We start from the raw sequence: 13,544 nt of genomic DNA on the forward strand, positions 1-13,544 counted from the left end.
GAAAAGATTCTGGTCCGTGGCGAAAGAATCGTGCTTCCAGCTACATTAAGACGTAGGGCACTGGAGATCGAGCACAGAGGACACCCTGGAGTTGTTTCTATGCGGAGACGATTAAGAGAGCGTGTTTGGTGGCCATGTATGGATAACGATGTCGGAAACATGGTTCAAGAATGCGCAGGATGTGCAGCTGTTAGCAAACAACATCCCCCAGAACCGATGCTGCTTTTTCTCGGCGAAGGATTGCGCTACGTTTTTGGTCGTTGTTGATTACTTTAGTCGATACCTTGAAGTTGTCGAAATGAAAGGTACTGCCGCAGAAAAAACTATTGAAGTCTTAGAAACGATTTTTAACGAGCAAACTTATCCTGAAACCATAAGGACTGACAATGGACCACCATTTGCCGGACAACAGTTCGCTGATTATTGTCGAAGCAAAAACATCAGACTGATTCGTACAATTCCCTACTGGCCATAGATGAATGGTTTAGTTGAGAGACAAAACCAAGGTATTCTCAGGGTTCTCCGCATTGCGAAGGCAACGAATAGCGATTGGCGCAAAGCTATAAAAGATTACGTGTACATGTACAACACTAGTCCTCATTCTATTACGGACCAACCTCCTATGGAATTAATGACTGGGCGACCGGTAAAGGATTTAATACCAAGTTTCAGAACGGATGCAAATTGTAATCGAAATGAAGATGTTCGAGAAAAGGATGCAATCAAGAAACTTCAAGGAAAGATTTACGCGGATGAGAAAAGACATGCAAAACCCTCAGAAATCAACGTTGGCGATTTCGTGATGCTCAAAAATTATGAAACCGGTAAGCTAGAGCCAAAGTTTCGTTTAGAGAAATTCACCGTCGTGAAGAAAAACGGAAACGACACCGTTGTCGTCAATGGGGATGGAGTAATGTACCGTCGATCCGTTACTCATTTAAGGAAGTGGCCTTCAACAAACAACGATACAGCGGAGTCATTGCCACAAAGACCTTTGAGCCTAGAGGGAAACAAAGATCTAAAGGAAAATGATAAACGAGTACTGGAGGATATGGAGACTGACGAACCTGAAGCAGCATCAAAACGACCAACTAGAACAAAAAAACTTCCAGAAAGGTTCAGATAAACAGTGTAATTTGGGTGGATTCAACGGTTGACGTATGTTTTTTTTGGAAAAGGGAAGGGATGTAGAGTTTGGTATATAACTTATGGGTACACCCCTGATTATGAGAGGAAGTAAATGGTAGAAGCGAGATGATATTTGAAAACAAGAGAGAGGGAGAGAAGGCTTTAGGTAGGAATACTGGAGAAGGCATCAATTGAGGGAGAAGTGTTCTAACCATTACCGTGTAAAGACGTGGAAATAAAGTGCAGTGCTAAACAAGCGAAATATCTGGTGTTTAATTTTAAACGTGATCCGAAGAACCTGGAACAATCCCCTGTCCGCAAGTGTACAGTGATGAGCATTAGCATCACTGCCGACAATTAGCGGAAGGCCTATTGACGTGCAATAAATGACAGCTTGTTTAAAAGCATCCGTAGGAGATGGTTCATCATGTGGTAAATAAACCGAGCAATAGACGTATTTCCTGACGGGGGATCCGCCAGTTGCATCAATTGTGACACCTAACTGTAGCCATTGCTATCCTAACTGTAGCCATAGCGAATTACGATAATCCACTCCACAACTTCAACATTTTTGTGAACAGCAACGATGAAACCAAGTCGGTATCGTATCAAGAACGTCAAAGACGAAACACAGAGTACACTGTGAAAAACGCATAAAGCGAATCCATATAGGTGACAATTAGATGAAAAACTAAATAAAAACATACTCATAATCCCACCCTTATTTATCCTCAAGTTGAGATTGAATAAGAGTAGCCGATTATTTCGGAGAAGCAAAAAGTCAACTACGCCATAGCTCCGTTTAGCGCAGTAAGGGCTCAATACTGTGAAGGGTGCCCTGGTGCTTCACAGACTCCGTTAGCGGTTAGGTTCTTTTTAGACCCCCCTAACCATTCATTCATAGGTACGGTAAGCATAAAGCCGCATCACACTAAGAATTAGGGGTCATCTGTATGGTGGACTTTTACCACTGGAACAGGCAATCCGTAACGTTATTCTTAGCCAGACAACCGGCTGCCGACACCACATGGCTATCTAGGCTGTTCGTGGAGAGAAGTTGACATTGACTCCACGTCAACTCTCAATGTGGCCGAACAGCCATTTTAAGAATAAAAGCAGTAATAAACATCGAATCCTGTTTGTGAGTTTCGGTCACCGATTGCGAAAACAATTTGCGATGATTATTCGAGAATAGGCAATAATTTCATTAAATTAATGATTTCGTGTGTGTTACTTCTACGTGAAGTTAAACGATTTACAATGATATGGAAATGCTAATATCATCTTCCAAACTTGGACGTACATGTTATGCCTGCCGTATCCTAACGGAACTATCAATTCTATACTTTCGCCTCTAATTCTATCATGAACATGTACGTCCAAGTTTGGAAGATGATATTAGCATTTCCATATCAATAATTTCATGTTTCTCATTGAATTTTCAACTAAAAAACCTTTTACGTAAAAAAAGATTTTTTAAAGCAAGTCAATCGTGTTTAGATTTTCTCAAGTATTTTTGCCATTCTGGAAAAATAATGTTTGAAAATTTTTTAAAAAATATTAGAAAAATTTGCCGAATATGTTTTGACCCGCCAGCAGATGTTAATTCTGAAAATTGTCCCGTGACAGAAAAGGTTGGGCAGGCCTGTTCTAAGTTTTCCTGCATGGAAGGGCTGCCAACTTCGATGAAAGCTAAAATGTCAAACTTTGACATTTCGTTGTCCCTCCTAAAGGGGGAGGGGGTGGGGTGTGAAATTATTTAAAATTCAAGGAATTCAAGAATTCAAGGTTCAGATCTCTCTTCTTTGATGTGCGACTACCGTAGAAAATAGCCGCGCGCCGTTTAAAAGTGAATCTAAGTAATAGTTATATGTGGTTATATTTAGTTGCTATTTGTGATAGTATATATAATAAGTTTTTTTAGTTTTGTTCTAGGGTAGTGCGAAAAAAGAAGAAGAGTTTTCAATAGTTTTACTATTGATATAGCCCCGCTGGAGGGTCATAGCCTTTTCAAGTGAACACCATCCAAACCACAATTATTACCTGATGACTGCAGTTCATCGCAACGATAGCATCGTAACGATCCCAGCGGCTTACCATCAGCTTTTGTAAACAAACTGTATTTTTCAAAATTGAATAAACTTCATTTTACGCAATCCTATGTCCAATTGGCGGCGTGGCTCGGATACAACCTTCTAATTTTTATTTTCTGATTATCTCTCATGAACATGACACTAAATCGAATAAATAGTGACATAATGCAATAGAAATTTTATACATTCAGGCGTTAATATCGTTTAAATTTACGCTCTTTTCGGCATTCCATTTCGTGTACATTTCAGCAACTTCTTCTATCTGTGTAGGTATATCAAGTGAGTATTGATACATTTGTATGCGGATTGACGATTTTCGGACATTACGAATTACTAAAAACAGTAGGCCAATTTTGGAGGAAAATGATGATTGCAAATGCTTCATTTTTATTCGATTGTTGTCTTTTGTTTTTTCATCTTCTTTTACTCCTTCATCTTCGCATCCAACGTCATCCAACTTTGTGAAACAATTTTCCAGTTGAAAATTAATCCCAAATTTCGGACAAAACCTGATTGGCATTCAACAAAATGTATTACGTTTTTGTTTACGATACTTGTGAGAGTACATACACTGGCCATATTATGATGCGTGATCGTGTGTTCGTTTCAGTGGCCCTGCTGAAGTGTGGGTACGTTCACCGCGCGTCGATAAGTCGGTACAAACCATGTGAGCTAGCTTGCTTGGATGAAATCTTGCTGTCAGCGTTCGTACCGACGAGTGTTCTCTTACTACTTCGTATGTTATCTTGTGGGAAAAGCGTTTGCTTTCTTCTCAATCTTCTTCAAAACGAATATTTTTGTCATGTCTAGCATACAAAAACATTAAATTAAGCTATAATATTACAATAATTTAAATTAATTAACCATATACATACAGTTAAAACATAGTTCCGTTACAAATTTCTACAGTTTCGTTAAGGACTTGGTCTGATCAGATCGTTTGAGAGTATTTTGTAGTGATGCTCTGAGGTTTCCAAGAGCGATAGTGCTGTTTAAGGTCAAAATTTAGCTTGATTTGGAACATCGGGTAACGCAAACATATAAATTATATCTTTTAAGGCACATTCATGATTAAGGCGTGTCACGTGGTTTGAGTCTCAGCGTTTGGTCAGTTTTTAGTAGTTGTAGCCTCCGGTTTGAGTGTATGACTGTGGGAGGGTAGCTGGGACGGAGGATTGTGGTCCGCCAGAGCTGTATCCTCCATTCGAAGCGTATCCACCACCGTTCGATGAATGGCTGCTGGATGAAGCTTGAGCGAATCCGTTTCCGAACGAGGCACTAGCCTGGTGGCCACTGCTGCCGTGTCCGTTTCCACCGCTTGGGGCACCGTACTGCTGCGATGGTGCAGATGGAGCACCGTATTGTTGAGATGGTGCACCGCCAGATGGGGCACCGTACTGCTGGGATGGAGCCCCGCTGGATGGAGCGCCGTATTGCTGAGATGGACGTCCACCGAAGCTGCTGGATCCTTGCGATGGAGCACCATACTGTTGGCTTGGGCGGCCTCCGAATCCGCCGTTTGATCCCTGAGATGGAGCACCATATTGCTGGCTTGGGCGGCTACCAAATCCGTTGCTTCCACCCTGGGATGGGGCTCCGTACTGGCTGGATGGGCGACTTACTGCAGTGGATGGGGCACCGTATTGCTGAGATGGAGCACTTGCAGAAGGAGCACCGTATTGCTGCGAAGGGGCACTGGATGATGGAGCACCGTACTGTTGGCTTGGTCGTCCTCCGAATGAGCTACCTCCCTGAGATGGAGCGCCGTACTGGCTGGATGGGCGTCCGATGCTTGATGGTCCTGCTGGTACTCCGTAGCTAGTGGATGGTGGTCCCGATTGACGAGATGAGGCAGATGGAGCACCGTACTGTTGAGATGGACTGGAAGGAGCACCATATTGCTGGGATGGGGCACCAGCGGAAGGAGCACCGTACTGTTGAGATGGGGCACCGGATGAAGGAGCTCCATATTGTTGAGATGGGGCGCTAGCAGATGGGGCACCGTATTGCTGGGATGGAGCATTGAAAGATGGAGCACCGTACTGTTGGGATGGAGACTGCGGACGAGATCCTGCTCCTGGGGCACCGTATTGCTGAGATGGGGTTTGTGGGCGAGATCCAGCTCCTGGAGCACCGTATTGCTGGGAAGGAGCTCCATATTGCTGAGATGGGGCTTGAGGGCTGCAAGATACAGTTTGGATTTAAGTAGTTTGAATATTGTGCAAACTTTTGAAGTCTTACCGAGATCCACCGAAGGAGCTCTGTCCATTGCTTGGGGCTCCATACTGCTGAGATGGGGCACCACCCGAAGGAGCACCATATTGCTGAGATGGGGTCTGAGGACGAGATCCGGCTCCTGGGGCACCATACTGCTGAGACGGGGCACCGTATTGTTGCGAAGGAGCGCCGCCGGATGGGGCTCCGTACTGCTGAGATGGGGCGCCACCGGAAGGAGCACCGTACTGCTGGGATGGAGACTGAGGACGCGATCCGCTACCGCTGCTTGGAGCGCCATACTGTTGCGATGGAGCACCATACTGCTGAGAAGGAGCACCGGAAGATGGAGCTCCGTATTGCTGGGATGGGCTATTGGAAAAAATACTTTTGTTAATGGGATACAGAAATATATATGAAGTTTCACATCATTTGGATATTACCGAGAACCACCGTTAAAGCCGTTTCCATTTCCGTTGCTTGGGGCACCGTATTGTTGAGAAGGAGCTCCATATTGCTGAGATGGGCTAGAGTATAGAATTCAATGAAGAATTATTATTTTCCAAAATCCTTATTTGCATGATCTTACCGAGAGGCACCGTGTCCATTGGAACCGTGGCCATTTCCGTTACCGTTGCTGCTTGGAGCACCGTACTGCTGAGAAGGAGCACGACTTCCGAATCCGTTACCGCTGGAAGGAGCACCGTACTGCTGGGAAGGCGCCGAAGGAGCACCATACTGTTGCGAAGGAGCTGATGGGGCACCGTATTGCTGTGACGGAGCTTGTCCGCCGAAGCTACCTCCCTGCGATGGGGCACCGTACTGCTGAGATGGGGAACTGCCAGCACCAGATGGATATCCGCCGGCACCACCCGATCCGCCACTTGGGGGACCGTAACTTCCGCTTGGTGGACCAGCTGCTGGATAGCCTCCGGCACCTCCTCCGTTCGAAGGAGGTAGATAGCTACCACCAGGAAGAGGTGCTTCTCGTTTCACTACCGAAGCGAATGCTGGCCCAAGGGCACAGCACAGCACCACCAGTGCCGTGAGCTTATGCTGGGATCTCATGCTCGTCTGGAAGAACAAAGGAAAATTTGCAACATAAGAACTCAGTCTCAACGCTAGAAGATATCTTGATTCTATGTTGCGGTGTGACGACGTGTGACGCTGACAAGTGATGGATTGGACCTTTCCATCTACCGCGGGGCCTGCAATTAATCGTCACGACGAATGTGTAGGAAATAATCGCCAGATTAGAATCTCGCGGGAACTTGCGCTTTTCGTGTAAACATTACAATGTAATCTGTGTTGGACCGCTTGGGGAAGCTGTTCGTATATCGTTTCGGTATCGCCAAGCGAACAATTCTGACGAGGGCTGTCAGATATTTACGATCCTAACCCAGATGCGAGAGACCGCCTCGTTTACATGTGCTTTATTGTTCATGTTTCGCTTTGCATAACCTCTCCGAAAAATGCGGTAAATATCGACATCGGCTACGGTTTCAAGATCTTACATGACTTCTCGATTCGTTCAACCGACAGTGACGAAAACGGCGGGGACTCATTACCGAGTGCACTGCCACCCACTTAGTGGCGATGCATTTCGAGCGCCAAACATCAAATTGATGAATTATTAAGCCTTATGCAACCCCGCAAAGTTTCCAACCGCTACAATTGGGGCTCATCTTCTCCGTTCATTCGTTGTTGTTCGCCGTCGTGGCCCAATCAAACGGGTGAGACATATTTTCGCAAAACTGAGAAAGACATGGCGCGAGGAGAACGGCGCCGATGCGATGGTCGGCAGGCAAATCTGACTCTGACTGACTGCGTCTCGATCTTTATCGCCGTGCTGCAGATGCAGCTACGGGCAATTATGTTGTCAAATTGAATTATTTTTCGCTTTGTTTTGCGTTTTGTAGCTTTTTGTAATGAGGCAGATGTAGAAGCCGTTGGGGGCGGGCTGGACTGGTCCCGGTTGTCGGTAGCTGCTACCATTAGACAGCTCTGTAGTGGCTGCTGGAGAGACGTTTGGACCGTTGAAACTATGAGAAAGAACCTCGACATTCACACCTTCATCGGTATGGTGAAGTACGTCTATCTCTGGTTTGTTGGTGTTTTGCTATTTGCGTTCGCTTCCCGGTTGTCGGTGTGGGCAACAGAAACTGATCGCGTTGTGGATTGGGGCGCGACAGCTCTAACGATGAGGACGGTCACTGGCAGGAAAACATTATGGCTTTACGGCAGCTAGACATCGTGGCAGCTAGAGACGCGATATTAATGGGTATTTTCTTTGCTTTTTTGCGTTTTTTTGCCATCGCTAGAGTAGGCGTTACATTGTCAATAAATAGGAGTAATTTATGGCTATTATTTAAGTAATATAATGGATCGAGTTGCTGATTGATTTAATCGATTCCAATCGTTTTTGAAATTTTCATTCAGCGTCAGACGCATTATATTCTGTGTTAAGGACGAATGCATTGACATAAGAAAAACATGAACGAAATGCTCCAATGACCTCGTGGTTTCAATGCCACTAATCTTAATTAAATGTTGATTAATAGCACAAGCTGTAATGTAACGTCTATAAATTAAGAATATTATGTTTCCAGCAATGGAGCAATTGCATTAATCCTATTTATGGCGTTTTTATGAGCATCCGTTTAATTATTTCTCTATTGAAACACCAAAATGATTTTAACTGTTATGATGTAAGAAAAACATATAGCCTTTACGTATACTTTGTATACGAGAAAGGCAAAAAAATCAATTAGTTTTAAAGCACCGGAAAAATAACAAATTTTTACACAATATTCTGGAAGCTACCTGAGAAATTCATTAGAAATGAAAAATTACCGAAAATTAAAAAAAAACTCAAAGGTGCAGCCCAATCGGGTTGTACGCAAAGTTGACGTAGGACTACGTAGCTTTTCGAAATTGATGGTATTTGCCATAATAATTTGTGTCGTTTTATTAACATTGAGCAAATTGCTCGGAGGCCAACTGAATCAAGAAGTCGAATAGTTGTTTCCAGTTGGATGGACTTTGAGTATCTAACCGTGGAATTAACATGATTCATTGGCCACTAAAGCCACTCGACTGGCTTTCAGTCGAGGACATCACAATCCTTACTTTGTAACGAACGCTTACATCGCGGGCGAAAACCAAAGGTTGCATATAAATATATTTGTGTTTGGTTTCACGCCACTTCTGATTCTGCTTATTTCTCCTTTATTTTGGCCATTTTTGAGGATTACTTCATTAGATATAAGAAAGCTGCTTTTCGACACGCATGAGCTGTTTTGATCGGGATTCCGCAGCAGACAACGTACCGTTTGGAGAATGACAAATTCTAAGAATCTTATGAAATTTTCTCGCAATATTCTTAATTTGGTTATGAGTTGTTGGTTATCTAAAATGCGTATTGTTGCGAGGAATGACAACAGAAATTTGACTCAAGACGAAGTTTTTTCATATTACAAAACATTATCTTTCGTCATCTGTCTGTCCGAGCGACGTTCACCGATGGGTGGTTGCTGTAGATAGTTTCCACCGAGGTGGCGTCTTCATTGATTTTATACAAAAGAAGGTTGATCCGACTATCCGGAATAAACTTTCTTCAAAGTGCAAAACTCAATCGCAAATAGCGAATTTGATAGCGAGTCGGAGGGAGATGATGTAGTGAATTTTAATGGATGGAATCACTAACAGCAACCAAGCTACCACGCCAAACCCGATGCCACCGAAACCAACCTTGCGTTGCAACTGTCCGACCGCCACTTGATGATTTTTCGCTAAGCCTCTAAAGGTTGAAATAAATTTCAGCATTGCCACACTGCCACCCACTTCGTGCTGCTGTGTCCGCTCCGCTACATCGAATGTCGAACCGATCTCTGTGGAATCCCGAGCAAAATGGCTCGCGCGCGCCGAACAACAGCTTTCTTGAATTTAATAAATTAAGTCCGTTAGCCCCGCCCCTTTGCGATCTGATATGGGTGTGAATATAATGTGCACTCATAACGATTAATGAAGGGGCGGGGCTAATGAAATTACTTCATTAGATATAAGAAAGCTGCTTTTCGGTGCGCGCGAGCCATTTCGATCGGGATTCCGGAGACAACGGACCATTCGGAGAATGACAAATTCTAAGAAGCATATGAAATTTTCGCGCAAGATTCTGAATTTGGTTATGAGATGTAGTTTATCTTAGAAGCGTATTGTTGCGAGGAATAACAGCAGAAATTTGACTCAAGACGAAGTTTCTTCATATTACCAAACATTATCTCTTGGCATCTTTTTGTCCGAGCGACGTTCACCAATGAGTAATTGCTGTAGAAAGTTTCCACTGAGGTGGCGTCTTCATTGATTTTACACAAAAGCCACCATTTTATACAAAATAAGGTTGATCCGACTATCCGAAATAAACTTTCTTCTAAGTGCAAAACTCAATCGTAAATAGTGAATTTGATAGCGCGTCAGAGGGAGATGATGTAGTCAATTTTAATGGATGGAATCACTACAGGTATACCTCGATTATATGGACCCTCGATTATATGGACTTCGATTATATGGATTTTTTACCTCGATTATATGGACATTTTTTTTCGCTCAATTATTTTTGTTTTTGGGGTTTTAAAAAGATGTTGAATATTGATGACTTATTTTACATGGATTCTATATTTATTAAGGTACATTGGGGCAAATAATGGCCCATAAGGCATGTTTTGATGTTATATATGGAAGTGCATTCTGAGTCATATGTTCGATTGACTTGATTGATTTCGCGTTGCAAATTTCATTGTATATAATGATAAATATACAATTATTTAATCCGCAACAGCCACGGCCACGTCCTTACAAATAGGTGGTGAAAAATAACGCGTATTTTTAGTGATCTCTGACATACGAAAACGTGAAAGTGAATTGTCAGTCCGACAGTATGCGGAGCAAGTGATGAGATGAGATTGCCATATTTAGCTGTTAGATCTTTGCTTCCAACCTTTTTCTGCTTTTGGTGCATGGAATTAAGTATAGAAGGGCGAATGATGCATTAACATCTATGTACCCACACGTCGTTTTGAATTTCAAAACCCGTTGCAAAATATAGCCCTGCTTTAATATACGAAGATAGTCCAAAATAGCCATAACAATTTATTTTACATCCTTTAATATTCCACTTAGCAGGTGTAGGTGCACTGTGCAATTGACCATTCCCGTCGACAATTTTTATCCGCTCAATCGATTCTTCAATTTTTTAGGTCAACTTTTCCAAAGAACCCATACTTTTTGACGAAAAGTACTGGTTTCCAAGCTTGGCCTCACATTCGCCCGATTTGAATTAAAATAAGGCCAATTCCAAACGCGCGGCCGGTTCAAATGTGCGGCACTTTTCCGGTTTTTTATCGTTTATTTTTATGTTTATCGATTCTGAAAAAAGTTAAAAGGCTTCCAAAAATATGAGTTCTGTAAAAAAGTTAAACTTAAATAAGTCAAAGAATTGACTGAGACAATAAAACGATATACAATTTTTGACGGGAAATGTCAATTGGTTCTTGTAAAAATGATACTGATACGAATACGTAATAAGGGGTTCTATCCCCTTATTTACAATCATTTAAATTCTTTTTAAGAATATCAATCAAACGCAACTTGTTGCAAGGAGATCTTTTAAAGATAAGTGTCAGAAAAGAGAGACTGTTTCTACGCGATTTTTGCATAATCAAATGCATTTTGACCATATCTTCTGAGCCCATAGTCCAATCCGGCAAATTTTCAATAGGAGACAATAGGACAAAATTTTCCATCAGTTTCAATTTGCTGCGATCAAATCAAAAGAGGACAAGTGTCAGTCCTTCTATATAAAGCTTGTTTTTGAATCGAACATATAGCTTTCTCGACCACTCAGTGTTTGCTTTGTTGCTGAAACAGGAAGGCACTGTAGTTAGAATTCGTGAACAAGTATATTAGTGTGCTCACATTAAGCTTGGCGAAGTTTTCATTACTAACGTAATCTTAGAAACTAGCGGCTGGAAAAAGGTTACGTTCTTATAAAAAATCAACATCTACTGAGTTATCATAAAATGAGCCCAAACATGCGGATTAGATTGTTAGGCAATATATGAATATTTTCTTTCAACTTTTAAGGCTTATTTCATCGTGTAACACAAATCTCGAGAAAAAAAAAATTTGCTTCGATTATATGGAAAATTCGATTATATGGACTTTTTTGCATCGAAAAAGTCCATATAATCGAGTTATACCTGTAACAGCAACCAAGCTACCACGCCAAACGCGATGCCACCGAAGCAGTCCATTTTCGTACAGTAGCCGTTCGATAACTGCGGTTGTCAATCGACTTCAGATGCAATAAAAGTGCATCTAAATGTGCAGCGCAATGCAGTCGCAATGCAGTCTGACAAACTGAGTCTGACATCAGTTTGAAGTTTAGCGGTCCGATAACTGCAAAACTGTTGCAACTATCAAATTGCAGTTAAAAAGCATTGCAGTTAAATGACTTGCAGTTATCGAACGTCTACTGTATTTTCTTTTCATAAAATGTTGGTCCTGATAACCAATTTTCTTTTCTCAATGCTCCTTTCCAACTAACTGACACCACAATTTGTAATAAATTTTCAGCATCGGCACTGGCGGTGCGGGATCGCAATTGTTCTATTTTTATGGTCAACCCTCTCTTCATATCAAATGCTGGTTCGTTGAGGTTGAATGATCTGCAGCAACATATCGAGCACCACCACCAATGCGATGGATTTTCTTTGAAAATGTTATTAGCGCCTCCGTATCCGCTCCGCTGCGATCGCTTTGATGCGTCCGCTCTGCGTAAAATCTTGTTCAAACTGAGGATTAGATCCGAACCCGCAAGTGAATGATTTTTGATGTCTGTGCTAATGATGCATATACGTGATTGGTCAGTTAACCTATTTCTATAATAGAAAATAGTTTTTTCATATAAATACAAAGAAGCGTTGACTCATCCTTGATCGAATGGTCCAAAAAAAAATTTAAAATCCATCGAGAAACGGCTAAGATATTAAAGTTTAAAGTCTATCATATTTTCGTGACGGTCTCCAATTTTCGCAATCGTAAAGTGTACCCCAATATAGAAAACACAGACGTAGTCCTACGTCAAAAGTCTTGTGAAAAATAAATAAAAGTATAAAGAATTTTTAAGAAAAATTCAAAAGAAATTTTATTCACAATTTTGTAGAACTTCCTATTAAACTTCGATAAAATTGTAAGCAATTACCTAAGGAAACTCATAGTAAGTTGCTGTGATCAGTAGAAGTAACTATCAATTTGAGTATAAGAATGTAACTTTTCAAAGAAATAAGGCACATTTTTCCGTGGATACTCGACAAAACTATCCATGGAAACTCCCTGTGAAAATTGTTAATGGTTTATTAAGTAAGATAATTAGTATGCCATGACTTTGTAGTTTATTGAATTCATGTGAATAAACGTTACAATACACGTAACGCCGATTTCTTCATTTCGGCTTTGAATGTGACCAGATATATTTTGTGTGGGCGCGGGACAAAAGAAAAGTTCATAGTTTAATAAGTTTTAGAAAAGCGCTCAGAACTTATCTATTACTAAGGTTCAGTTTGCTAACTGTTCGATAAATGATAACTCATTTTAGAAGTCAAAGCTCTTCAAACGTTCAATGTGCAGCGCAATGAAACTGTCTTTGAGTTTCACATCGTTTTTAAGTTTAGCGTACCCCTGTCCGATAACTGCAAAACTGTTGCGACTTGCAATTAAGGCCACTCCTCACGGAATCCAAGTTTCAAAATGCTCGCGTTTTCGGGGGCACACCACTCGATACGGAGGCGGAGCACACACACTTAACTCATTTTACAGTATTCGGTAAATTTTACCGAAATCTCAACAGCAGAACTGTTCGGTAATTTTTTTACAGATTTTTTGTAATTTTTTCCATTGCTCAACTGTCAAAATCACCGAAAATCAGTCAAATTATTTACCTAACAGTTCTGCTGTTGAGATTTCGGTAAAATTTTACCGAATTCGGCGATTTATTTTAAGTGTGCAACTGTCATTTTTGTTGATTTAGCTTTGCTGCGTCGCAGCATGCGT

The 13,544-nt window shown here is 41.7% G+C and overlaps 2 protein-coding genes across 2 annotated transcripts in view; one reads left to right on the forward strand and one right to left on the reverse strand.

Annotated features, from left to right (window-relative positions):
* Positions 1–475: 475 nt before the first annotated feature.
* On the forward strand, positions 476–1,126 carry LOC134206392 (uncharacterized). The gene has a single exon (XM_062682096.1). It carries the CDS (start codon positions 476–478, stop codon positions 1,124–1,126), a length of 651 nt encoding a protein of 216 aa, XP_062538080.1.
* A 2,446-nt stretch (positions 1,127–3,572) lies between these two features.
* The window catches only part of LOC134204422 (pro-resilin), a 37,643-nt gene continuing 27,671 nt past the window's right edge, over positions 3,573–13,544 (reverse strand). Inside the window, exons 2-5 of the mRNA XM_062679246.1 lie at positions 6,025–6,509; positions 5,879–5,962; positions 5,463–5,807; positions 3,573–5,402 (exon numbers count right to left, since the gene is read on the reverse strand). Coding sequence (XP_062535230.1) covers positions 4,337–5,402; positions 5,463–5,807; positions 5,879–5,962; positions 6,025–6,503 — 1,974 coding nt within the window. The 5' untranslated portion in view covers positions 6,504–6,509 and the 3' untranslated portion in view covers positions 3,573–4,336. The remainder of the gene's footprint in view (positions 5,403–5,462; positions 5,808–5,878; positions 5,963–6,024; positions 6,510–13,544) is intronic.

The sequence above is a fragment of the Armigeres subalbatus genome, chromosome 1, assembly GCF_024139115.2.
Source record: "Armigeres subalbatus isolate Guangzhou_Male chromosome 1, GZ_Asu_2, whole genome shotgun sequence".
NCBI lineage: Eukaryota > Metazoa > Arthropoda > Insecta > Diptera > Culicidae > Armigeres > Armigeres subalbatus.

Bases quoted from the DNA above. Each gene is read 5' to 3' on its own strand.
- LOC134206392 (XM_062682096.1), top strand. From the start codon at position 476: ATGAATGGTTTAGTTGAGAGACAAAACCAAGGTATTCTCAGGGTTCTC.